The sequence below is a fragment of the Lycium ferocissimum genome, chromosome 1, assembly GCF_029784015.1.
Source record: "Lycium ferocissimum isolate CSIRO_LF1 chromosome 1, AGI_CSIRO_Lferr_CH_V1, whole genome shotgun sequence".
Classification (NCBI taxonomy): Eukaryota; Viridiplantae; Streptophyta; class Magnoliopsida; order Solanales; family Solanaceae; genus Lycium; species Lycium ferocissimum.
This window is the reverse complement of record NC_081342.1, coordinates 7,592,830-7,618,399: the sequence shown is the minus strand read 5'-3', so window position 1 is coordinate 7,618,399 and position 25,570 is coordinate 7,592,830. Positions and strand designations below refer to the sequence as shown.

The following is a 25,570-nucleotide window of genomic DNA, read 5'->3' as shown; positions in this document are numbered from 1 at the left end:
ATACCTTTGGAAAAAGGGACACCTTATGCTCATGGGGCACTGAATTGGCCATTTGCTCTTACAATAATATTGTACTCCAACTAGTCCTTGTTACAAAAGAATCTAGCTAACGCCAACTCTAAATGGTGGATAAAAATGAGACAAATAAGAAGAACAAAGACTAAGTGGAACAAGCTCTAAATTGGAAAACTTCACCCCTGCCCCTTCTATCTAAACTAGACCTACAATTTTACAAGAATACTACATTAGAGCAACTTTACAAGGGGTGTTGGATGTTATGGTATAAAAAAAGAATGGTGCATCCGGAGGGAAAAAGAATCGATTAGTGGATGTACAATAGTTGATATTCATGAAGTGGAAACTTGGATATCGTCCTTCCAATGAACATGCACTTTGTGATTGAGAAACCTCAGCCTTGTTCGCGTAAAAATTGGAAGGCTGCATTTTCAAGCAGTTCGTTTGCAGGTTTTACACCGGTAAAATCAACGTCCTTGAGGGAACTGTTAATATCCTCAACAGAGATGGGGATGCTGCATTTGGAAGCAGATAGATGAATGATTAGAAAAGGATCTATGTCATTTTGACCTATGTTGCTCGGACTCTCGAGAAATGCTGCCATACACGTGGCAGATCCTCCAAAAATGCACTACTTTTGGAGGATCCACACGCACCTGTCCGTATTTTTGAAAAGTCCGAGCAACATAGATTTTGACAGCGAATGAGATTAATATAGTACCTGGAATTATCATCCAATACAAAGTTGTTATCTGCATCATTTGCATTGTCTGCATCATTCGCGTTTTCTTTTGCTTGATCCTTAAAACTGGAAATTACCTGTTACGAGCAGTATGGTTTAGGAATCAAATGCAGAAAAGTTGAGCTAAGCTTAGTCAATGAGAGAAAATCATTAAAGCTAAGGTTCAACATCCCTGATAGAAGAAAACAATAATAAATAAATAAATAAATAAAACAGTTGAGGATGTAAGCGAGATGGATGAACTAATGTTGACCAGCAGGTTGTCTTGAAGGAGCATTTATGATATGTACATAATTAATAAAAGACATTTAACGAAATAAAATAAAAGCAGAAGGAGAAAGGAAGACTTACTTCTGGGGATACACCTTGAGTATTAAAATCTTCATCCCAGTAAAGTGTACATATCCGATACAACTGTTGACTACTCAAAATCTGAAAAGATGATACCTAGGAAGTGTCAGATGCAGTGCCAAGGACTCGTATCGTAACGTGAAGATTAACTTCAAAAGACCGATCTTAACACCAGACATAATTCATTTAGGTCCCTATCGATCTATATACACTTCATAATTCTCCAAATAGGATGCTTTGTGCTAGCACTCAAACAACTAACTAAGGAATATGAACTGCCACAAGTGGCAGCCTGGAATCGCCATACATGATCAACATTTGAAATCTCTAAATGAAGTACAACCAAGAAGACCATGAAGTTGAACTTACGGGGCAGAGATCAGTTGTTAGATCTTCAGATGAAAGTCTCGATTTCTGATTAATAACCTGCAAAACAAGCTATTTAGACAGGACAAAATAGATGGTAGAGGTAAGGTAATTATCTCAAACTTGCAGTAACAGGAAACACTTCTGCAAAATCATACTTGGACATAAGAAGACCAATATTAGCCTATGAAAGCAGAGAAACATTTTTCCAAAAAACCAAAAAAGAGAGATTCATCTTGATTGAAACTTTGCCCATTCAAAGAGGAGAAACATACCAAGAATCCTACTGCCTGCCTCACATGCTTTAGTTCATCCAGAGAAGAACCAACGTACTGCGAAGGAAGAAGATTTACAACGAGCTATAATTGAAGCAATATAAAATTACAAATATGTAAATATAGTTCATGATATCTAATTTCTACTACTCCCTCCATTCCACTTAATGTGACACAATTAGTCCGTCAACTCTTTTTAGTTTTCTGTAGACGAAGTACGAGGGTCAAACTGACTAATTTTCAGTGTGAATATTAACATAGAATCTTCAAGTTGTTTTAAATTTTTACATTTTTGGAAACTACATAAGAAGTACTATAAGTCACATAGTTAACTATTCAACATATAAGGAAGTATTTGAAAAGACATGGTCAAAGAAAAACTCATTTGACTCTCCAAATTGTAATAGTGTCACATAAATGGAAAAGAGGGAGTAACTCATGATAAAGTACCTCTTCTTTTACATTTCCGCACCAATGTTCTAGTTCTTGCAATCCAGCTTTTACATACTCCCCATTGCTGAATGTACAGAACTCTCTTTGAAGGAGAAGGCTGCAATGACGATCAAATAGTAAGGTAAGTGGTGTACCAATGAATTTCTGGCCAATCTTCCTGCTATGAGATACGAAAAAGGTACCTATTGAAAAGCTGAACATTTATGTAAGAAAATATCTGGTTTAGAATTTTCTGGACAAAAACTGGATGAACCTGAAAACAAAATATTCACAAGTCCACTCATCAGTTTATTATAATATTAGCACATTACACTATTTTCAAAATGAAAACATACATAATTTTCTTTCAGTGTACTGAGAAGCCCATTTAGGCTCTCAGTTACGCCATCCCAAGGAGTGGTCGGAGGAGGACCATCGACGGACTTCCGTGGTGATTGTGAGGAGCCGCCTTTTGATGTTTGAGATTCCTAATTAAGATGGGAAGTGAAAGTATAATTAGAAGTTTGAATAACTGAAGTACAACGACTATAACCCTGAGAACTTTGAGTCAAAATAGCAACTAGTTGGAAATACAACAGCTTATCACAATTTTGAGATCCAATAGAAATTCTTTGGAAGGCCATGAATCAAGATAAACCAGAATCCTAATCAAAGGGACAGTAAATATGGCGTAGTGAGTTATTAAACGATATAGGGGCCAACCGAATTCTAGTGAGCTAGGGAATAGTGCTATTTGAGAAGAGTACTTACTCATGAGATATTTTGATTAACAAGCACTGAATGATATTATTCATATCATCCAGAGTACGTGTCTTTATCAAATTTCAATTGCCTCGTGTTCAAAATATAAACTTACATAACTTCAAAACTACAAAGCTAGAAATGAGGACAGTATTAAACTGACTACAGAGTCAACTAAAACAAGAGATTGTCATACAACTTGTACAAAACATGGTGATTTACCTGGATACATGAAGTCAGTAGTGAAGACAAGTCCCTTTTCCAGTTATCCCGAACAATTCCATAAATCTTTTCGACATAAGCACTGAGCTGCATCTTGAAAAATAAAGCTGGCTGCTTTGCCTCAACCTGACGTACAGTGTCGAGACCACCAATAGCAAGGTTGGCAGATGAAGACCGGAAGCTCTATAAAAAAAGTACAATCATTTCAATCAATAAATTTTCTGAAGAAATCTGCTCAAATACTATTTAAAGTAACCTGCATATTCCTCATCTACACTACCAGTATGTTTTATACGGAGAGATTTACCAATATCCAGCCAACGAAACTGAAAACAAGTAACAGTTACATGGTCTTGCTTGGAACTTCGCAGGATACGAGTACACAAACTATTAGAACGTCAAGGACAACACCGACAAGTAGCCTCCTAATAAGTAAGCCAATGGTGAAATTAGATGCGGGATTGTATCTTAAATAGTGCATCACACCTACATACAAGTGTTAATTGTATTTCATATTAGTCAAGTAAGAATCAATACGATTAATTCTCCTTATTTCTTTCTCTCCATTCAAATCTTCAGCTTTCTATTAGATCCTATTCGATCTGTATAAAAGTTTATAGTTATTCCGCTTACTGGTGCAATGTTACATATAATTCACTTCCTCCTCATCGCAGATTTTAAACATGGTACCATTTTCAGATTAGTTGATAGAGTATGCATAGGATTAGTTCATGACATGGAGAAAATCGCCTCTCCTTTCTCTAACTTGGATCACACAGAATACTTCGTGAACTGGCTTCTCTCTGTCCAATCTTGCGTAACTGCTAATAACTTCGCCTTCCGAAATCTTCTGATTGTCTGACCTCGGTTGTGTAAGGGCTCTCAAAGGTTTATAAAGATCTTGGGCCACTCAACCCATAGTTTAAGGTTTTGGATTGCATGCCCAGATTCTTTCACATTTATTATCATCAGTTTCCATCTGCTCCAGCTTCACTTACTCCTCTTCTTTTGCATCAGTTTCTTTTTCTTTTCTTTTTTTGGATAAGGTAAGTTTATTAATCAAACAGTACCAAGGAGGAAACGGGAATGTGAACGGTCAATAGGGGGTAAGGTATGCTTCCTTAAATACTCAAGTGCTCTCCCGTGTTTTGCCGATGCGGAACTCTTCTCCTAACCTAGGGTGTCACATACACTCCCTCTTATGCACTCAGCGTCCTCTTTGAGGTTTGCCCCACCGCATAAGATTTGCCTATACTCAAAGACTGAGGTTTGCCCCGCTACCCAGGATTTGCCTAAACTCGGGCCGAACTCGTCTAACATCGACAAAGGTCGACACAGAGCCGGCTCGATACCATCTGTAATAGCCCAGCCCGCCGGTGATATTGACCACTCTAGGCCTAGACCCCTACGTCTTTAAAACGCATCGCAACCTTCAAGGCCTACTTACTTATATACCTAACATCTATCCTGTGTTTTGTCGATGTGGGACTCTTCTCCTAAGCTAGGGTGTCACATACACCGCCTGCGAACTCAGCGTCCTCGCTGAGGTTTGCCCCACCGCATGGGATTTGCCTAGACTCAGCACTGAGGTTTGCCCCACCTTTCCGGAATTTGCCTAAACTCTGTTGAACTCTGGCCCACCATCGACAAGGCTCTGATACCATCCGTAACAGCCCAACCCGCTAGTGATAATTGCCCGCTTTAGGCCTAGGCCCCCACAGCTTTAAAACGCGTCACTAAAGGGTAAGGCATGCTTCCTTAAATACTCAGGATCTCTCATGTGTTTTGCCGATGCATGACTCTTCTCCTAAGTTAGGATGTCACAACTGCACTAAGCTCCTTTTATGTGTAAGGAGTCTATAAGGTCAAAAATGTTATGTATATTCATCTACAATAATCATCCTTCACTGAAAGTATAGATTGTGTTGATATCTAAACTTAACATTAGAAAGCTGTTTTGTTTCCACAAAATATTGATTTCTGCTCTCTATTCAAATTGTCCAAAATATACATAAAGGAACTATGTTCCACACTTTCTCTCTGCTTATTTCGCAATCTATCCTTGCCAACTACTGGTAAGAGCATGCTTCAGCCTACCATCACCCACTAGACCGACAAAGATATTCCGTATTACTTTGCAAACTCAAGTGGTTTCACCATTATCAGTTTGACGGGCACGTTGAGAAGTCAAGGACCGGTCCCAACCTAATACATAAGTCAATAGTGCAATAAATGCACCACCGTAATTTTTATATTACGTTCCTGGTCGGTTCTGCTTTTGAAATAGCATATTCCCACAAATCTGATAGGGACATGTCCAATTTTGTTAAGTAAAATAACAGGGAACTCAAAGAATAACTGTAGAAACATTCTAAAGATATGCTTTCGAATACACAAAGTCATAGTGCAAAAGATATAGCCAACTTTCAAATATGATGTTGTCTTTCTATAATATTATGCCACTCAGTTTAGGTTAGATAAAATGGGAGGGAGCACACAGAAACTTTAACTCAATAGTTTTAGGAGCACATTCAATAATAGAGACGAGGTACGAATCAAAATACCTGCGCCATTCTACCAAAAAACGATGTTGGTTGGGGCGGTTTACTTGGAGCTGAACCAGTAGTTTTCAGAGTATGCTGAAGCAAAAACAACAATGTTGCACTGTTGGACAACCAATAAGCCATGTGATTATTGTTTGTCTCGTCCTGAAAATTGATATAAAACGAGCATGTGTGTATATCATGAGTTAGAGAGACGGCATTTTTAAAGTTCTCATTATGACAGAAAATAGCTGCAAAATGATGGCTGATTTCGACATGATATTGAAAATTACCTCTATCGCAGACCCAATCATCTGGATAAGACGATCAAATACGTTAGTTTTTTCTGCTTCAAAGGAATTCCAGTGAAGTAGGCATTTGTATATGGTAAATGCTGCCACTGGTTTCCCTTCACTGAACCCTAAATCTTGACTGACACATTTGATAAGAATATCCACACTCTCCTGCAACATAATGTTAAAGAGGATATCAAATGAGTAGCCACGGTATCACCACATTCATTCACGGGAAAGTGGAGGATTATTTCCCATGCTGATGTATTTAACTCAATGTTAGAAAAATAAATTAATGTTTTTGGTATTCATGCAAAACAATTTATACACAAAATCATATTTATGCAGTGCACACACACGTAAAAGCATTCTACCCGGCCCCGAAGGCTTAGCTGACTTGGCAAAGTTACAGGGATTTGAGGCTTAGGTCACAAGTTCGAGCCCTACACCAAGCGAACTAAACCTAATATTTAAGTGGAGAAGGTTAGAGGGGTGGGCCCATAATCCCCGAGTTTCCAAGGTTGCGGTTGGTCCTAAGGTTGGCTACAGACGGATTTCTCGGTATCAAAAAATAATTGAAAAACTTTCTACCCAGGGTTTAGGACTAAAAACGGAACTCTATTGATAAACATATGCAGCTATGTCCTTCCGATACTAGCTTCACCAGCAGATTTGCCAACTTTTTTATAGGTATACAATAACTTCTGAGGAAAAAGTTGCAAGGAAGGTAGTTTTCAAGATGCATCAAGGAGTGTGTCAGCACTCTTTATTTGTTCATTTCTTTAGCTGCCATTACGTATTGTTGATTATTTTTAACCAAGAAATAGCTAATGAACAAGGAAGTATATAAGGGATCATAAATAATGAGGGTGAGGCTAAATCTCACAGTTATACTAGAGTGTTCAACCCACAGGCCTTTTAAAATAAATGTTTTTGTGGCATAGCATGTTTTATGAACTCCAATTTTTGGATATCTTGTCCATATATTCTCAACAGGAAAACAAGTACTAAAGCGGAGAAAGATGGCAAACAGAAAAGGAAATCGGATTGAAATATATTTGATCGCTTCCTGGGTACATACCCGCTGCCTTTCTGCAGTGGATCTCCTCATAGACTCTGTACCAAACCATTTTGCTGCTCCAGCATTGGATCTCCTCATAGAATCTGTACCAAACCTTCTTGATGGTATTGCAGCCAGTGGTTCCTGTATATATATATAATATGTCATAACAGACGTTATGAAAAGCACCAACGTGACTGTTACTCCATCCCAGTTTATGTGACTGTATTCGAGTGCGTACACAGTGTTTACGATGTTAATTTAACTTATATGTTATACTAGTGGTAGTGGTAGTGGAAGAAAACATTAGAGTAATAGTTGAAATATTTGTTTAATAGAGAAATATCACCTCAAAATTTAAAACTTGAACACTTCAATGAATTTGAATTCTTGAAAGTAGTGAAAGTTGTCCAGATATGGCATGGTGTCAAACATTTTGGATGTTCTAAAATATAAAAGTATCATACAAGTTGGGATACAGGGAGTATATAACAAGGCACTAAATAGGTGAATCCTTCACTTACATGATGACCGTTTTCAGAAGGCTGCAGGAGGAAAACAGAAAAAAAAGTGAGGACATGCTCAAGAAAGCTATGAAAAAAAAGAGTGGCATTTCTATGGCATCAGAGGCAGAGTTTTTACTGTGAAACGGCTTGAAGTTCTTCCAGTAGGTAAATGTAACGCTTGCTGTCGAAGAATCTGCTGGTCTTCTATATCGGAAAGTTTCTCTTCAAGCCTGAGATACAAACACAAAGTTAAACAAGATATCCAAGCTAACTAATTCACATGATTAAGAATCCTGAATTTTAACTTGTACAAATATAAGAGAACCATTTAGATTCTGAATAGAAGAAATCTGTGTTCTCTGCTAATTAGTGGAAGAAATGTATGTAGGTTCTACATTTTGCTAAAATGAACAGTAAGTCCTAATAAGACGAGCAAAACCATATCCTGATTGAATTTCAGCTCAAGACAAACACAGCTTCCATATCTAAATTACACGCAAAATCATATTTAAAGAAGAACAACAAGAGGCCAGAGCTTTTGAAAAAACCAAGCCATATATGTCAAACTTTCCAACCTTTGCATGTTAAGCTTCAACTCAATTATCTTAGCCTCTGCATCCAGAGCTTGCTTCAATCGCTCCTCACTTACTTTGCTTGTTTCCTCATATTTTTTCTCTGTTTCGTCAACTTTCTTTTCCAATGAGTTAACAAGAACCTGCAACATATATGATAAACATGTTAAAAAGCTAGCTCGATAACAGAATTATGATAATCACGCATCAGAAACTGCAATCCTGGAGTACTAATCCTATGCAAGAAAAAGTGAACAAGATAAAAAAATCAGAAGCTGCAAGAAAGCTGGTCCTGACCAAAATTCTGCCGGGTATTTATTGATATTCAAGAAGAGTATCTATTAAGTAGTACATCACAATTTAAATCTAACATCTTCACCTTGAGCTGTTCATTTTCAGCAGTAATCTTGCCTGACACCTCCTGATCTGCAACCTGGAACTCTACTTCTTCCAACAACTTTGTGGCAGCCTCGGGATCCTTCATTAGGAGCTCTCTAGAACTGTGATTCCCTCAATCAGTATCAAAAGAAAAAAAAAAAGGAGAAAATAAGGATCAAAATTGGTGTGAGATTCAACTTAGAGCTGTATTGACAATAAAATACCAGCAATTCCAAAAGTTATGAGAAAAGCTGGACTAGGTGGATATCAAAATGCAATTTTGGGTCAAATACAAATTAGATTCAATTAAAAGGAAGGCTAAGGTGGATTGAAACAAGTGAACCACAAATCGTCTGGGAGGTGTATGCAGTTATTTCTGCTGGGAAAATCCTCACCTCTTGAGCTAGCTTTTTGGGGTTGAGTTAGGCTCAAGGTCCATTTTCCTATCATGGTATAAGAGCCAAGGCCATCCAATTCATTGTTTACCTGATGTGGGAGCCCCCATCATATATTGTCCACGCTCTAGATGTCTAGTCCTGGACGTGCAGTGTTGAGTCCCACATCGGTGAAGGGCCATTTTGGTCTCTTTATATGGTCTTGAAAATCCTCATCTCTTGAGCTAGCTTTTGGGGTTGAGCTAGACCATAGGTCCGTTTCTTAATAGGCAGTGCACAAAATAGTGTTGGAAAATAAATAATGTACTTACAATATTAAACTTAGACAGTCTATAAATCAACCGAGGATAAAATCCTGCTTGACTTTCAGCTTTAGACAAACTATGATGGATAATTCAGATTCCAGATTAATATAAACCATATTAAGGTAGAACAAATAAGTAAAGGCGGTTTCGAACAAACAAAGTGAATATGTAAAATTTCCTTACCTTTGCATGGCATCCTTCAGCTGAGTTATCTTAGACTCGGCCTCCAGAACTTGCTTCAGTCGCTCCTCACTTACTCTGGCTGTCTCCTTATATTTTTTCTCTTTTTCATCAATTTCCTTTTCCAATGAGTTAACAAGAACCTGCAACATATTTGACAAGACATTAAAAGCCAGTTTGACAACTGAATTATGAAAATTATGCATCAGAAGCTGTAACCATAGATATAATGTTGAGCAAGAAAACAGTGGATAAAGAATAAATTTGAAACAGCAGAAAAACTTTTCCCGTCAGGATTACTTCATGTACTTATTGAACTTCAAATAGAGTAGAGTTTTTTCATTTTTGGGCCGTCAGCCGAAGTTAATTATGGGCGCTAGCCAAATTATACAAAACCTATACCCTGATTATGTAAATGTATGTAGATGTACGTATATTATATGTATATGTAGATGTACATATATTATATGTATAAATATACTTAATATACAAAACCTATGCATTTGCTGGCTATTATTCTTTTGTGAAGTCCAAAAATGTAATTATCCCAATAGAGTATCCAATATCCATGAAGTAGTACAACGCAGTTAATGTCACATCCTAACCTTAAGCTGCTCATTTTCTGCTGTAAGCTTGTTGACCTGCACCTGATCTATAACTTTGACTTCTTGTATTACAGATCCTTGTTCCACAACCTTTGTGGCAGCCGAATGTTCCTTCGTGAGCAGCCCCTGATCTTTAACCTGGACCTCTTGTGTAACAGATCCTTGTTCCGCGACCTTTGTGGCAGCCTCACGTTCCTTCTTGAGCAACTCTTTAGTTTCTTGAAGCTGGAGCCTCATCTCTTCCAATGCAGACTGTAATTTCATTGTTTCCTGGCTTTTAGCTTCCTCCAGATTATCCTATATAATATAGTTTCTGTCAATTACTTGTGTAAAAGCAAAATGCTAATACAAAATAGAATCACATTATGTTTTCTGTTTATTTTCAATGCTTGCTTTATCTTGGTCCAACTCCCAAGTCCAACAATAAACACTTTGAAATTATAAGACATGCACATTTCCAACATGATGTGCATCAAATATTTGAGCTATATAAACTCCAAATAGAGAAGAATGGACATATAGGATCCAAACAACCGAGCCCAACTACTTTCACATTGAGGTTTAGTTGTTAAATTAATAAATTCCAACTAGAAGGCAACGAAAATATGAGATGAACTCATTTTCTGTAAACTGAGTGGAAAGGACGACATTATAGTTAATGAGCCTGTTAAAACCTAATTACCAATTCTAATACTGGTAGCCATCTTGAAAGTTAAAAGAAAAATATTTACCCTCATGCGCTTCTCCGCCTCTAGTCTCTGTGTCAGCTCTTCAACTTCCTTTTCCAGCTTGCTTTTGGCTTCTTGGAGAGCTCCAGTTTCTTTCGCCGCCTGAAGCAGAAAAGAAAATAAAGATACTTAGAGCATTTATTAAGGCTTTGAACTCCAGCACGTGAAATCCCGATCCCAACAATGGCAGATATAGATTTGCAAGTGCTATATGAGGAAAATCTCATGCTGTATCCGTGAATTTCATTCCATTTCAAATCGGGGTCAAAGACTCTAAAATCAATTTAAAGGAGGAAAATGCCTGAAGAGAGACTTTTGGCAAGATAACAGTTGAATAAATAAATCTGCACCTGCATTCATCAATTCAAGCACAAGATATGGATATTCATTTATTTAACATTGACATGTTCACGATCTTTTCAGTGAATGATTCAGAACTAGTTGTTGATCTATCGTAACTGAAAACTGGGAGAAAAATGACAACTACAATTTACACAGATCAAGGGGCACAACAAACTAGCATGTCGTACATAAAATCTCAAAGGGAAGCCCGGTGCACAAAGCATCCCACGTCAGCAGGGTCCGGGGAAGGGCCGCACCCCAAGGGTGTGATGCAGACAGCCTACCCTAATGCAAGCATTAGGGGCTGCTTCCACTGCTCGAACTCATGACCTATAGGTCCACACAGAGACAACTTTACCGTTGCTCCAAGGATCCCTATCATGAAATTTTGTAATCAATAATGGCCAACAGAAAGAGAAGTTCTTACCATCTTTAGAAGAGAAGTTCTTACCATCTTTAGCTTCCGTAGTTCTTTACGGGCCATTTTAGCTCTCCAGGAACATTGTAGCACAACTACTGCTTTCTTCATCCTCCTATAATGCCGGCATTTCAAGTATCTTCGCAAATCACTCTATAATCAACAGATTCAAGGTAAGAAAATTACAGCAAACCTAAGTGTCATTCAAAACATGTAAAATAGCATGTGAGTTTCAGAAAAGCCAGTAGACAGTCCTTCATTTACCTGGATAAAGATAGCTGCATTTTTTCGCTTTCTGAATTGAAGCTCGTTTCGAGCGGCCATGCCACGCAATCCTGCTTGAATGGAAACAGCTGAAAAACACAGCAATCCATAAGATTTCCTTGCAATGTACTTGCGTGCATCTTTTTGGATCCTCAGACAGGCAGCTTCCCTCCTCATGCGCTCATAGAGAGCCCGTTCAAGCTGGCCTGATAGGTATCATAAAACAGTTATTACACATTTCTTTATTGCATAAGTAAACCATTAGAGGCATTATTGAATGAGATAATTACATTTTTGTACCACTCAAAAGATAATAGCTAGAAAATACATATGTTTGTATATTAACTATAAATATACATATTGTATACACAAAATATGCAGATAATTTACATATAATAACATAATCAGTGTATAGGTTTTGTATATTTTGGCTAGCGCACGTAATTAGTTTCGGCCGATGGGCCAAAAATGAAAAAAAAATCCCTTATTGAATTTAAGGAAACCAATTCCCACAGTGTGACAGACGGTGTGTACAGGGCCAGGATGTATTCACTGCGGATCTAGCTTTTTATTGGCATGTGGTCATATAAATTATATATAGAAATCAAACAGGTTACCATACCCCTACAAACAGCTTGGATTTGGATTGCTGAAACTCGTAACAACACAAATTTTTTGCGAGCGAAATATGTGCGAACTTTTCCCTGGATTTTGCTAGCAGACCTGCCAAGGACCTCATTTCGGCGAGTGTCTAACTCTGCCATTTGACCAGCTCTAAGAAACACTTTTGTTTTACCAACCTGCAATTATGTAATATCAGATAGATGTGTCAAGTGTCAACTGGCATGTACAAATTTTATAAACTTCAACAGAAAGAATCATAAAACCGGATGATACAAATTTGAACAATGTAATACATTCAAAGATCTGATGTAACAAGAAAGTAAGTAACCTAGTTTACAGGTTTCGCACAAGATTCTCAACAATGTTCCTCAACTAAATTTCAGCAACTAAATGACCAAATACTACAATATAAAAGAAAAAGGCACTGAAAGTTCAGAGCAGAAGGAATAAGCATGATTTTGAATTGTCTTAATTCTGGAAAGGATCTCAAAAATCCAAAATTTTGGACTAATAAACTGCTTTTAGACTCGGAATCCGGATTTTATTTGTTTTCTAGATTAGAGAAATTCTATATTATTTTAGGTAGGTAATTCATTTGGAATTTCTTTCCTAAAGGAAAGGAGAATAGGGAGATATTTTACTGATTGTTTCTTGATTTATTGCTGCAGTATTCAGTACACAAACATAATCTCTCTTTAATAGAAAATTCTTAATGATTTTACCCCTTATGATTAACCACTACCAGAAGAACGCCAATCAGTACCTGATAACCTTTGAGGCGAGCTTTCTCTAAAAGTCTCCCGCAAGCAGCAACCTCGTCAATACTATCAATGAGAAGACTATCATGAGAAAAGGAATGTGAAAGAAAACATGGCGACACAAATTTCTCGATGTTGACAGACCAAAGGAAAAAAAATGGATAGAAACCTTTAAAATGTCTAATGCAAATAATACCTTCCATTTAAAACTTCAGGAGCAAGGACCTTAAACCGACTTAAGAATTCATCAAATGGTTTCCGAGTAGGATAGCCAGCACAACTGATCCGAATAGCCTCCAGAACTCCCTAGAAAAAGATTTCGTTGTAAAGTAGCCAGGTTTGCTGAGACTATATAGTTTGTAATAGATAAAGGTTATTAAAGCTTACCCCACAACGAAGCTGCTGGAGTACATTTTGATTCTCAAAAATTTCTGGCTTCAAGAGATTATTTGGCTTCACGCAACGAACATAATGAGGCTCTGTGGCATTAAGTGTCTCAAGCAATGATTGCAATTGTTGCTATATCAGGTAAAGGGTAAGATATTTCAGAGGCATGATGAAGAAATGATCAAAAAAGGTCGATCAAAGGCAATAAGAAAAACATACTTTAAATCGAGCGCCAATAGAGGAAAACTTGGTCTGTTTAGAAGAATCTTCAGGTAAAGGTGGAAACAAGCCAGCGACAAAGTGGCACCTTGAAGCAATAAGTGTTGCTTGGTGCTCTGGAACTACATAATCCTTGTTCTTATCCAAAAAGAACTCGGTTTGGTACGTGACCTGACACGAAAAAGATCAAAAAAAAAAATATTGAGCAACACTTGTTTTTCTTGGCAAAAATTGCATCATGTCATTAGGAACTACTTTTCCTACATACATCACCAGCATAGTGGCAAATAGTAAAATCAGTCCGGGACAACTTTGGCTTGCTGAACCGCTTATGATCTTTAAAAGTCTGATATAGCTTTTCTGCAAAGGTCTCATGTGTTGATCTTGGGAACATACTGGCAGAAGAACCACAAAGAGCAGTCAAAACCACAATCAATGAGGCTTTTGACAGTTAGACCAAAAGAAAGAAAAATTAGAGTAAATTAAAGATTTGAAATGTCTGCATACCAAGCCTCGTCAAGAAGAGCAATGATCCCGCCAGGTTTCTGAAGGAAACAACGTATTCAGAACATAAACATGGTAAAATTGAACCAAAAAATATCAATAAAATTTAAAACCTATGACATAATAGAAATAAGTGATGACAAAAGGACATATTTTGTTTTCCTTTTTTACCAGAATATCTGTGGAAGAAAGAAGTGAAACAAATAGTAAGGTAATCCACATAAGATAATTCGTCATGCACTGATGATTAAATATATTTGGTAGAAAGATCTACTTTATAGAACTCCTCATCTCTATACCTTTGTATTTGGTCTTGTCCCATTTTCTTGCAATAATTTCTTCTCTATACATTTTCTAGGCAGTCATCAAAAGTAAAAGGTGGTGATAAAATATATTCATGATCTACATCACCTTTTCTATAAGATCAAGGATATCTTGGTTATCAATGAAATCTATGTAACTCCAGTCAATTTCCTCTTTGGTATACTCTTCTTGCTCCATCTTGAAAACATGCTGGAAAAGGGAAAAACAAAAGGTTTTAGAATACTAACATTTCTCAGCTATGAGACTGTCAAATGAATCACTACACAAACCTGGTTGAAATGTTGCTGCAGTTTTTCGTTGGTCAAATTAATGCAGAATTGCTCAAAACTGCATTGAAGAAATCAATAATCATAACAAAGGAGAGAGCATCAAAAAAAAATTAAGAAACTAGCAGGGAAACAAAAAGGCTATTCATCTAAATGTGAACCCAACACCAAAAGTGCTTTAAGAAGAAGAATGTGTGTATAGGCAGCAATAACTATAGCAGGAACGGTAAACCATATCCAAGATAAATCTGGTCAAACAGGCAGATGTTGAAAAGAGAAAATAAATTATGGTTAAGTTGGATCAGAGAGGATAATGAACATTCAATTCCAAAAAATCCACATTGGCAGAACAGAACTTTCATCCAGAACTCTGCAAGAAGTTAAGAACTTAACCTATGTGAATGATGAAAACAAAAGCATACCGGTTAAGCACCTGTTTGTCTTGAAACTCTCAAATCCATATATATCTAGAACACCAATTGAGAAAGATGAATCAGGATCTTGGCCAATAGAGTTATTGATCTTGTTCACTATCCTGAACAATGAAACAACATCTGTCTTGGGTCAATTATATTTGGAACAACTAAACAAGCAATAATATTTAATCATTCTGAACTCAACTAACCAATCAAACAATCTTGAGTAGACTATCTTGGCTAAAGCATCTCTACTGAGAGCTGCAGCTTCTGGATCAAGGGACTTTGTAATGGTCTCATCACGAGTTACCATGACACGTTTGCACATGGAGTCCTCAAGGGACTTCTCATCACACCTAAACAAGATTTCACCAAAATGAATTTAAGTTAAAGAACACGAGGGTATCTGGATAATATAAATAGAAGAAACCACTTACATGAATAGTTCAGCTGCAATCTTTAGATGGAACCGAGACTTATCATCCTTAGGTTCTGAAGCATCAGTTTCTGTTCCCTTTGCAAATTCAATGTTCCCCAAGTGAAGAATTGCAGCCACTACTCTAAAAATAGCATCCTGCAGTTGAATATTAAAACTAGAGACTCTCATGAAGTAACCCATGTATCGAAGAATGTAATGATGCTAATACCTGCTCATCGTGACTGATCCCAACAATATCCATGGCCCTTCTCGTTGCCAGGTATTCCTCTGACTCATCCACTCCAGCTAGTTCAAAAAAATTTGATTGGTTCAGATAGTGAAATGTCCTTGGGTTCCCTACTTTATATTTTTCAACATCCTGCAAGAAAAGAGAAGGAAAGAAAACAAGTAGCTCCAACTTAGAACAACATTGCATGATTCTAAACTATTGAAATATGTGACAGCTCATCTAAATGCTTATATGGTTAAAGAGGAGTCACATTTATTTATTTAATTAGCTCTGCAACATATTGCTATCAAATATGTTAAAAAGGGCAGCCCGGTGCACCAAGCTCCCGCTATGCGCAGGGTCCGGGGAAGGGCCGGACCACAAGGGTCTATGGTCATGATGCTATGGAATATGTTCAGACAAGAATATTCTCTGGTCATAATGGTAGTAGTGGCATCAACAACTAGTGCTTAAATTGAAAAACTAGACCATAGCACCTACAGCTACGGCTTCTGCAGCCATACTCAGTACTATCTACTGGCTTATTACAATTCTCTTCAGAGGCGTTTCTGTTTTTTGGTGTGAAAAAGGGACAAAGGAAACTTTCCAAAGACACCTTTCTATTTCTATATTCTTTTTAAATCAATAGATAAGTATTGGACGGTACTTACACCACTAATTGTCATTTAATTTTTTAATAAAAAGGGCAGGTGCACTAAGATCCTGCAATGCACAATGTTCTGCGAAAGGCCAGGTCACATTAGGTCTATTGTACACAACTTTACCTTGTATTATTGCAAGAGGATGTTTCCATGTTCCTTACCTTGTAATTATTCAACAATAACGAAAAATTAAAATTAAAATTAAATAAAGAAGAACCTTCTCTTTTCTTTGTTAACATATTCCTTTTGCTTAATTAGAAAATAGACAAATTGCATCCGGAGGGCAAGCATCAGGTACGATCTAAATCCTAATAGAGGTAAAGTGCTCCCCAACTTGTAGAAGAAAACATTTGCAAATAAAAAGGGACAGTAAAATCACCTGAGGTGGTGCAGCACAAAGCAAATAGAAGCAGTGATAATTTCTCTCAGGATCAGAAACTTGACAAACACGGGATCGTTCCAGCAGATATGTTCTGATAGCAGCACCGGAGATCCTCCCCCTATTATCAAACTGAAGCTCCACAAACTTACCAAAACGACTGCCAAAATACATGTTGGTGCAGCAAAATTCATCAGTTAAATGGAATGTAGAATATGATGAGGAATAAGCATCTGAATTTCTAGTCTCCTCACCTTGAGTTGTTGTTTCTGACTGTCTTAGCATTACCGAACGCTTCTAAAACTGGATTTGACTGAAGAAAGAAAAAGTTAAATATGTATATACATATATCCAGAATGTTTTGAGGTAATCTTTCAACAGATTTTATAAAGTCATTCTTGACAAGAAAGTGGCTGTCTCAAGATTCCAATAGCTGAATTTGATCGAAACAAAGACAAGCTGAGAAAATTTACCAAAAGTTAACCATACCTCAAGGACTTGCTGCTCTACACTCCTTCCCTCAGCTGCAGCTCGCCCTCCCATATATGCAAGATATTGCATAAGCATTTTTGTGCTTTCTGTCTTGCCAGCTCCACTCTCTCCACTTACCAAAATTGACTGGCTTATCCCCTCATGAATCATCTGCCTGCATTTAGAAGCACAATGTGAACGATCATCTAGTGAGTTAATACTTTGACAGCCACTCGAAAAACATGAATCTTGCCTGTAAGCAGCATCAGCAATAGCAAAAGGATGAGGAGGAAGCTCCCCAAGTGCAATTCCTTTGTACTGTTCCATCACACTTTTAGCATATAAATGGGGTAACCGCTTGAATGGGTTCACGGCAATCAAGATGCTCCCCGTGTAAGTCTGAATGCATCCAATCACATGTTAGCTTTCACAACCAGTTTATTCAAGCTATGAAAAAGAAAAAGAAAAAACTTCCGGGGTTGTTTGTTTGAAAGGATTAGTAAAAATAATCTCAACATAAAATCATGCATAAAACAATAAAGTTTTTGTTTGGATTGCCTAGACTAATATTCTCCGGATGATTAATGCAGCATGTGGTTGGTTGTATTATCCCTTCATAATTAATGTTGCATTTGGTTTGCGGTATTAACAATACCCGCATTAAGTTATACAGAAACTTATGTATTATTTTATACGGGATAGAATATGGAAAAAATTACGTGTGTTAGCAATGCAGCACTGAGAGTACTTGTGTTGTTGTCTCCTTATATGATATTAGGCAATCTTAACCTCATGAGGTAGCAAGCCAATGGCGGAACTAGAAATTTATTAAGGAGTGTCAAAATATGAATAAGCAAATATACGAAGAAATTAAGGGGGTTCAACACATAGTATATATACATAAAAAAGTTCTTTTTATATATTTACACAGTGTAATTTTTGGCGAAGGGGTGTCGGTTGACACCCCTTGGATGCATGTGGCTCCGCCACTGTTAAGCTAGCTTTAGAGATTGAGTTAGGGCCGAACACCGTGCCATGGTAGCAGAGCCAGAACCATTCCTATAATCCTAATGTTGCCCCCCCCCCCCCCCCCAACCACCCCCAAACCCCCAATGTTATAAGACAATCTCTACATAGCATTCCCTGCATTATTACTTACTGCATGATCCCTACATAATTATTCACTATACATCAATCCTTTCATTATTAATCACTGCATAAACAATTACTCCTTATGTCCCAATTTATGTGACACTTTTCGCTTCCCGAGATTCAAACTGTATGAACTTTGAACAACATTTTAAGATGTGTTTTTTCACCAAATTGATATGAGAAATCAGAAAAGTTACAACTTATAGTACTTTTCATGTAGTTTTCAAATATATAAATTTTATTCTTAAAATATTGAGTTAATCTAGTCTAATTTAGCTTCAAAATTTAGTCAATTGACTCTAGAAAAGCGAAAAGTGTCAGATAAATTGGGATGGAGGGAGTACTACATTATAGTCTCCGCATAACTAGCATGATTCAAACAGCCCCTTAATGCCTAAAAATCACCGAAAGATAAACAGAAATATATTTGAAAAAAAAATGCATAATAATCATGCCGAAAGTGCTTACATAAATTTCATTCATGTCATATCGACTTCTCAAATTCTGCAAAACTCCAGGTTCATGCAGATAAGATAGTTTTGTCATATCATCCACACCACAAGAAGGCGCATCAGTATCTTTTGCGTACACATTGGATAGATTGGCTGTAACCTAGAAAGTAATTCAGGGAAATTTGTCAATCACATTCAGATACCAGCAAAAATGAATGACGTAATCCTGTCAATGTGTTTTTCAAAAAGTGATAGCATCCAGAGTTCGCTAGCAAGCATGCTGCAAACACTAGAAAAGGAAACTATTTTTAACTCATAAACGCTAATTATAAACTTTTCCAAGAAGCGATACCTGGCTCAGAGACCACAGTGAGCTATAGAAACAATATAGTAAATAGACTTTACTCGGTATAACCATATATAATCTTGTCAATAATACTGCCTGCTGCAGCCATTTTTTTTTTTTTTTCTGAGATCAAAAAATTGGCTGCAATCTGTAGTTTATGTGCTGTCACACGACGCTATTTATTCTCGCCGGAAAAGGAACGGGGAAGGTAAAAGTGAAGATGAAGATTCAACAAATATTTACACAATTACGACCAGACCATACAACACAAAAAACCAAGGCATCATCTAAATTCATAATTATTTAGTAGTTTTGGCTGCTATATGCAAAAAGAAAGCAAGAGGTTATGTGCATAGGAAGAATGTATGCGGCAAACAACAAGACATAATTACATTATCATTTAAGTATTCCCCACAGGCACCAAGGATGTGGATCAAACATAATGCAGCAAAAAAAGAATGTTAAAGCTTAAAAGCCAAAGAAAAAGGAACTTCGAATGATAAACAATAGTAACCCAATAATGGCCTATGTTAGTGTAAAACTTACTGTCTTCCCTGAGGTGCAGTCAACTGTGATCTCTTCGCCATTGACTTCAACAACCACCCCATCTAGCCAAGCTACCTCAGGATCCTCAACCCATACATGAGATCCAACCACAACACTGGCAGAAACACTCTGCAGACAATTAGAATTGCGGAAGTCTCAGACACAGCAATATAAAATCATCTTTTCCTTAAAAACAATGATGCACGTTGAAAGTTTGTATATACCAGAGAGGAGATTTTATAAGCAAAAAGAACAAAAGAACATTAGATAGGACCAGAAAAGAAAAGAAGAATAAGAGGTGAAAGATATTTTACACATGAAATCTAAATTCGTCTACGTATTTAACTCTTGAATGTGCCAATTTGACTCTCAGATAGGGAGATCTTGAACACCCAAACAAACAAACTTATTTCTATTTTGTCTCCAGATAGAAGCTTCAGGGATTTCTGCTTTAATCTTCCAAACACCTCTAACTTGGAGGTGTAGTATGCAACACTTAACAGTTGAAAGTGAATTTTAAACTTAAAAACAAATTATGAGCAATGAAACCTCTGAAAAATAATATCCTATATTCCTTGAAAATGCATCAGATTAGATAATAGCACAAACTATGTGACCATCGTGTCCAAAAGCTTAAGCTTAAGTTGTTCATGAACGAAGCACGTGGAAATTCTTCTTGATAATGCGTGGAGACGAGAATTGCTCCATGTTGAGTTGTGTAACCATCTCATATAAAAGCTTAAGCTATTAGATAGAATATACTTCATGCACTTAATTATATCTCAACTGTTTGTTACCAAGAAGCAATCAATTAAAACCCTTCACTAGAACAACATAATTTAGCTTAAACACACGCCACCTTTCATTACTCCTTCAAGAGAAAACAATACTCATGCAATTGAAAACAGAATCAAAATAACCTAAAGCTGTCAACTATTCGTAAAAAAAGCTCAAAACATTAAGCAAAAGCCAACATGCAAACTAAGGAAATTCTTCAGAAGAATCAAGAATGCCATACCATTTCTCAACAAACACAATGGAGACCAATCAAGACTCCAATTTTTTCCCTTCAAATCCACAACCCAATAAAAACCATTGATATTTTTTTCTGAAAGATACCCATAATGCGCTTCATTATGTAATAAACAACAATATGCCTTTAAAGGAGTGGCCTTTTGTCTTCTCTTTGCTTCTCCACAATGTGTAACCAAAAAAATCAAGAAAATGTGAAGGGAAAGGGTTTAGAAATGAAAATGGGAAAGAAAAATATAATAGGTAATAAGGGGTATTTATATATTTTGAAATCAATCACCCTATATTTTGTTTTTTGTTTTCTTTCTTTCTTCCTATGAATGAAAAGGAAAGAAAACAATCCCCCTTTGCAAATCCTTTCCTTTCCTTTCCTATGAAAAATGTTTGTTTTTCTCTTCAGAATGACAATATTTGTTGTATAATGTTGGCCTATGTTTTGTTCAGGAATTTTGTTTTTGAGGTTTCTTGGTTGGTTACTTCTGTTCACGTCAAAATGCAGAGAGAATCCACAACATGAATGTGTCTATGGAGAGAGAGAGAAGATTTTTAAATGCCCATAATAACCTTTAGTTTTTGTTTTATTTGCACATTGTCCTCACTGCAAGATTTATTTTGGTTCCCCTCTCGTGTCCGGTACTGCATTGGGATCGACATCAGAAGAGAAAACACTTCCTAACAGAAGCGATTTCATACTCAAGGTTTGAACCCGAAACGTGATTACCTATTCACCATAGCCTTAATTGGTACTGACAATGGTTGTGGTGTAGTGGCTGGTACTATTCCATCCTTAACTAAGGTCTTGAGTTCGAACCCTTTTGGGTACGGAGCCACTATTGTTAGGGATTGATTTGCCCCCAATGTGGGACTACCCGACACGAATCCTGATTAGTCGAGCCCCAATTAAGAATACCGGACACCGGATGGGAAACCAAAAAAAGTAGCCTTAATTGGTCTCCTTCAAGATTTTGTTGTTACCTGACTTATCATGAATTTCAACTACCTTTGATGTTTTGCAATTTTTTTTTTTTTTAATATTATCCTTACTAGTATAAGATATTAAAGGAAACTAATCATGGTAAATTATTATTTTGTTGTCATTTTATTTTTCTATGCAATGTACAAAATGGTAAGAAGTTTATGAAATTAAAGGAAACAAATTATGTGATTCGTGAGCAACATTTGAATAACACAAAAATATCATAATAATATAGTCAGATAATATTTCTTCTCACTTTAATTTTTAATTGTTATTGATTTAATGTAAATATTAAATATGAATAAGTACTTATTGTTATGTGAGCATCAGATATATTTATTATAGTTTTCCTTTTCCTTTTTGTTGTAATGGTATGTTCTTATTTTGAGGAAAGAAGCTTAACGTTGTGTACGGTGAGAACCTAATTCTCTCCGATTCAGCGAAGGTCCGTGAAGTCGAATCGAAGGTCCGTTTTGTTGTAAGTTTGTGAAGTCAAACCGATAGTATTACCAAGCTAATGAGTCCGTAAGATAGAACCCGAAGAATATTCAATGGGATAAACCCAAATCAACGGAAAGCTATCTTCACCTGATTTATCGAAGGAGATCGCGCCACCAACGGACGTGCCCGACTATATCGCAACTGTTTATATCCAGATGAGGGTTCGTGCCTCCTAATCCGAGTAGGACTCTAGCACTATTTAAACGCATGTATCAGCCCCATTAGAGGGCATAGCAATCTACAATACATTCTAGTGGCTAATAAAACTTCTTCGTTAAAACCTTTGCCCCAATTTTTCAATCATTTTGTTCCGTTCCAAGTCTTAATTATTCGCATAACAGACCGAGGAAGGAATTTCCTGATCGGATCTAAGGAGTATAGTCCAAAAAAGGATCTTCTTCCACCGGGTTTATCATACCGAACTCAGGCTCTATTTTATTTGCTTTCGCTTCGTTAATTCTTTACCCGCATTCATTTACTATTTGTGTTCGTTATTAAATTTAAGTCACGTATCCTTTAAACCGCGTACAAATTCAATTGTTGCTCTTTTTGCGGTAAACAAACGTTATTCTGACCAGACACTCAATAGACCACCAAATAGGGTTGAGGTGGATCGGAGCGGTAAGTACTTTTTTTTATCATTGGTTTTGAGTTCGAGTTTTGAATATGAAATTATCTTTGTTAGGGAGTGTTTATCACCTAAGAAAAGGACTTTCCGGCATAAATTTAAATTTTGTTTTGTTTCAATGCGAATATCGGACACCAGGTGAAAAACAAACAACAATAAACCTATTAATGATGTTGGTGCATAGAGATTAGTAATTAATTGATCACCACAGACAAAAGAAAAAACAAAAAATAAATGAGAAGAATGAGTTTAGTAATGCTCCAACTTTCCTTCTGTGTCACTGTATAAAATAATAAGAAAATAGCAAGAAACAAATAGACTAAAAATGAAAATAAAATGCCAGAAATTTGTGGAAGATGACAAGGTGCCTAGTCTGCAGAATAACCCAAAGGTTTATACAATGTCCATTTCAAGCCAGTACTTTAGAATATACTATAGCTAGATAATTTGATATGTGCACGCAATGTATTTAAAGGGAAAAATCATGTAATTAGTGAACAATATTTGAATGGCACAAAAATTTCATGACCGTCTAATTTAAAACAAACAATTAATAACAGTATTCGGAATAAATAATCATACCTAATACTTAAATACAAAATATATTTAATAATTCTTAAATTATCTATTATTACTCCATACTCCACCTGTGAGATTATACTGGGTATGTTGTTGTTGTCGTCGTCTTAGGTTTATTAAAATATTTTAACTTTTCACAAAATATTTAATCCAAATAATTATTGTATACATAGTTTATTTTAAATCTTGAATTTATGACACTTTACCTCTTCCAATTCGCACAAAGAGAATGCTAAAATAGTATATAGTGAATGGTTTTCCAGATAATACAAGACAACTAAAATGACTAAAGACAAAAAAAACGAAGGAAAATATATTGATTTAAATATAGATGATGAAGTACAAAAATATTGGTGGATCCTAACATAAATAAAACATTAAAATTTACACGATAAGAATAATTAGAAAACAAAAGAAAGACAAATTAAGTATATCTTACATTTTTTAACATATCTCTACCGCTCATATATCACCACTGATTTCTACTCCCCTCGAGTGCAAGAAGATTTCCTTATAAGCACATCCAGTGAGTTTATAAAACATGCTTGATGTTATGTACAAGGTTTTGAACATCTATGGGAAACACAAAAAAATAAAGGTTCAGTTTTTTTTATACCATCCTCCTAGACTCTATCAAGTTGTGCTTTATGAATCTATAGGACATGTTCATTGTCCGACATATCCATGTCCTGGTCGCGCAAAGCCATAACCACTATCAGAGATACCACATGCTGGTTGTCTGGCACGTCCATGTCCTGGTAGGACTGGACACAAGGCCCAGCGCATCGTGAGCCACCATCGGAAATACCATATGTTGGTTGTTTGGACATCAACCACATCCTTTTTATTAACTTCAACTGCATCATCAAGCTTTTGCTTGAGAAAATGAACCTATTTCAAAAGCAGATTAACAGTGTGTTTGAGTTGTAGGATTTTACGCGCATCAAAAGCTTTTTCTTCGATCCACTCGCGAACATAATCCTCACCCTTCTGATTATGCAACCTCTCTATTTTTTGTCTCAAACACTTTACTACATTTGTAATAACCAATCAAGCTACTAAAATCATCTTTTTTGGTTGTGTGAAATAATCCTTTAGGATGTAACCACTACATTTTTCAAACTCATTAAACAGGAGACAGCGAGGATAAGCAGCTATTGTTGAGGGCTTTTTGTTGCGATCGAAATTGAACCGGAATACATTTAACCCAACTATATCACCAGCAATCACAACATCATCATCGCATCAGATTTATTCTTAAAGGTTTTATTTCAAGACGTACATCGTTTGCATTTTTTGTGAATATTTAAGGCATTTGTAATTGCATAAATCTAGTAATATGAATTTACGAATGAGGCATAGTACTAAATTTATACAATAAATATCTTAGTTAAAAGTGTTTCAATTAATTATGTCCAGAAATATAAATATTTATGGTAACAGTCTAATAAGATTGTCGTTGTCATAAAAATATTCGAGACTTCTAGAAGGAAAAAAACCCGGAGGAGAAATATTCTCTAAAAAAAAACGTCATGTATAAGAAACTTGGAAAACACTAGTTCCATACCAAGCTATTAGTTAATGTTTTAGCTTTCTTTTTATTTTCACCCATCCAAAAGGAAAATCATCAATATGGTTGCTATAACTTATCGATGCATGCCTAAGAACTCTATTTTCATTGGCTCAAAATTCAGTTTTTTTTCTTGTAACAAAACGAACTCCATTAACTGGTATAGAGAAATTAACTTCATTGATCTTCTTAACAATTGTAATAGGCTAATTTCGCCAAAGAAAATAAAAAACGATCATGAAACTAAACAATTTAGACCAAATTAATAAAATTAATGGTAAAATAGAAATTACTATTATGTTAACTCTATAAACCGGGGAAATAAGATAGCAACAACAGAACATTTATAGCAAAAAAAAAAAAAAAAATTGATGAAA

The 25,570-nt window shown here is 36.2% G+C and overlaps 1 protein-coding gene across 1 annotated transcript; it reads right to left on the bottom strand.

The window, feature by feature from the left end:
* LOC132043115 (myosin-7-like) lies at positions 1 to 21,401 on the bottom strand. Its single transcript, XM_059433621.1, has 41 exons — positions 20,926 to 21,401; positions 19,908 to 20,036; positions 19,032 to 19,175; positions 17,665 to 17,810; positions 17,430 to 17,586; positions 17,195 to 17,253; positions 16,941 to 17,100; positions 15,900 to 16,049; positions 15,690 to 15,826; positions 15,462 to 15,608; positions 15,270 to 15,371; positions 14,840 to 14,897; positions 14,658 to 14,759; positions 14,250 to 14,287; positions 14,011 to 14,137; positions 13,743 to 13,913; positions 13,524 to 13,655; positions 13,333 to 13,442; positions 13,142 to 13,202; positions 12,377 to 12,554; positions 11,755 to 11,960; positions 11,524 to 11,643; positions 10,734 to 10,832; positions 10,003 to 10,299; positions 9,401 to 9,540; positions 8,519 to 8,639; positions 8,143 to 8,282; positions 7,704 to 7,797; positions 7,586 to 7,606; positions 7,083 to 7,205; positions 6,002 to 6,172; positions 5,730 to 5,873; positions 3,166 to 3,348; positions 2,538 to 2,669; positions 2,385 to 2,455; positions 2,200 to 2,299; positions 1,750 to 1,806; positions 1,478 to 1,534; positions 1,109 to 1,189; positions 737 to 834; positions 1 to 530 (listed from the first exon to the last, which is right to left on the bottom strand). Exons 1-41 carry the CDS (start codon positions 20,926 to 20,928, stop codon positions 410 to 412), a joined length of 4,887 nt encoding a protein of 1,628 aa, XP_059289604.1. The 5' UTR covers positions 20,929 to 21,401; the 3' UTR covers positions 1 to 409.
* Between the last annotated feature and the right edge of the window lie 4,169 nt (positions 21,402 to 25,570).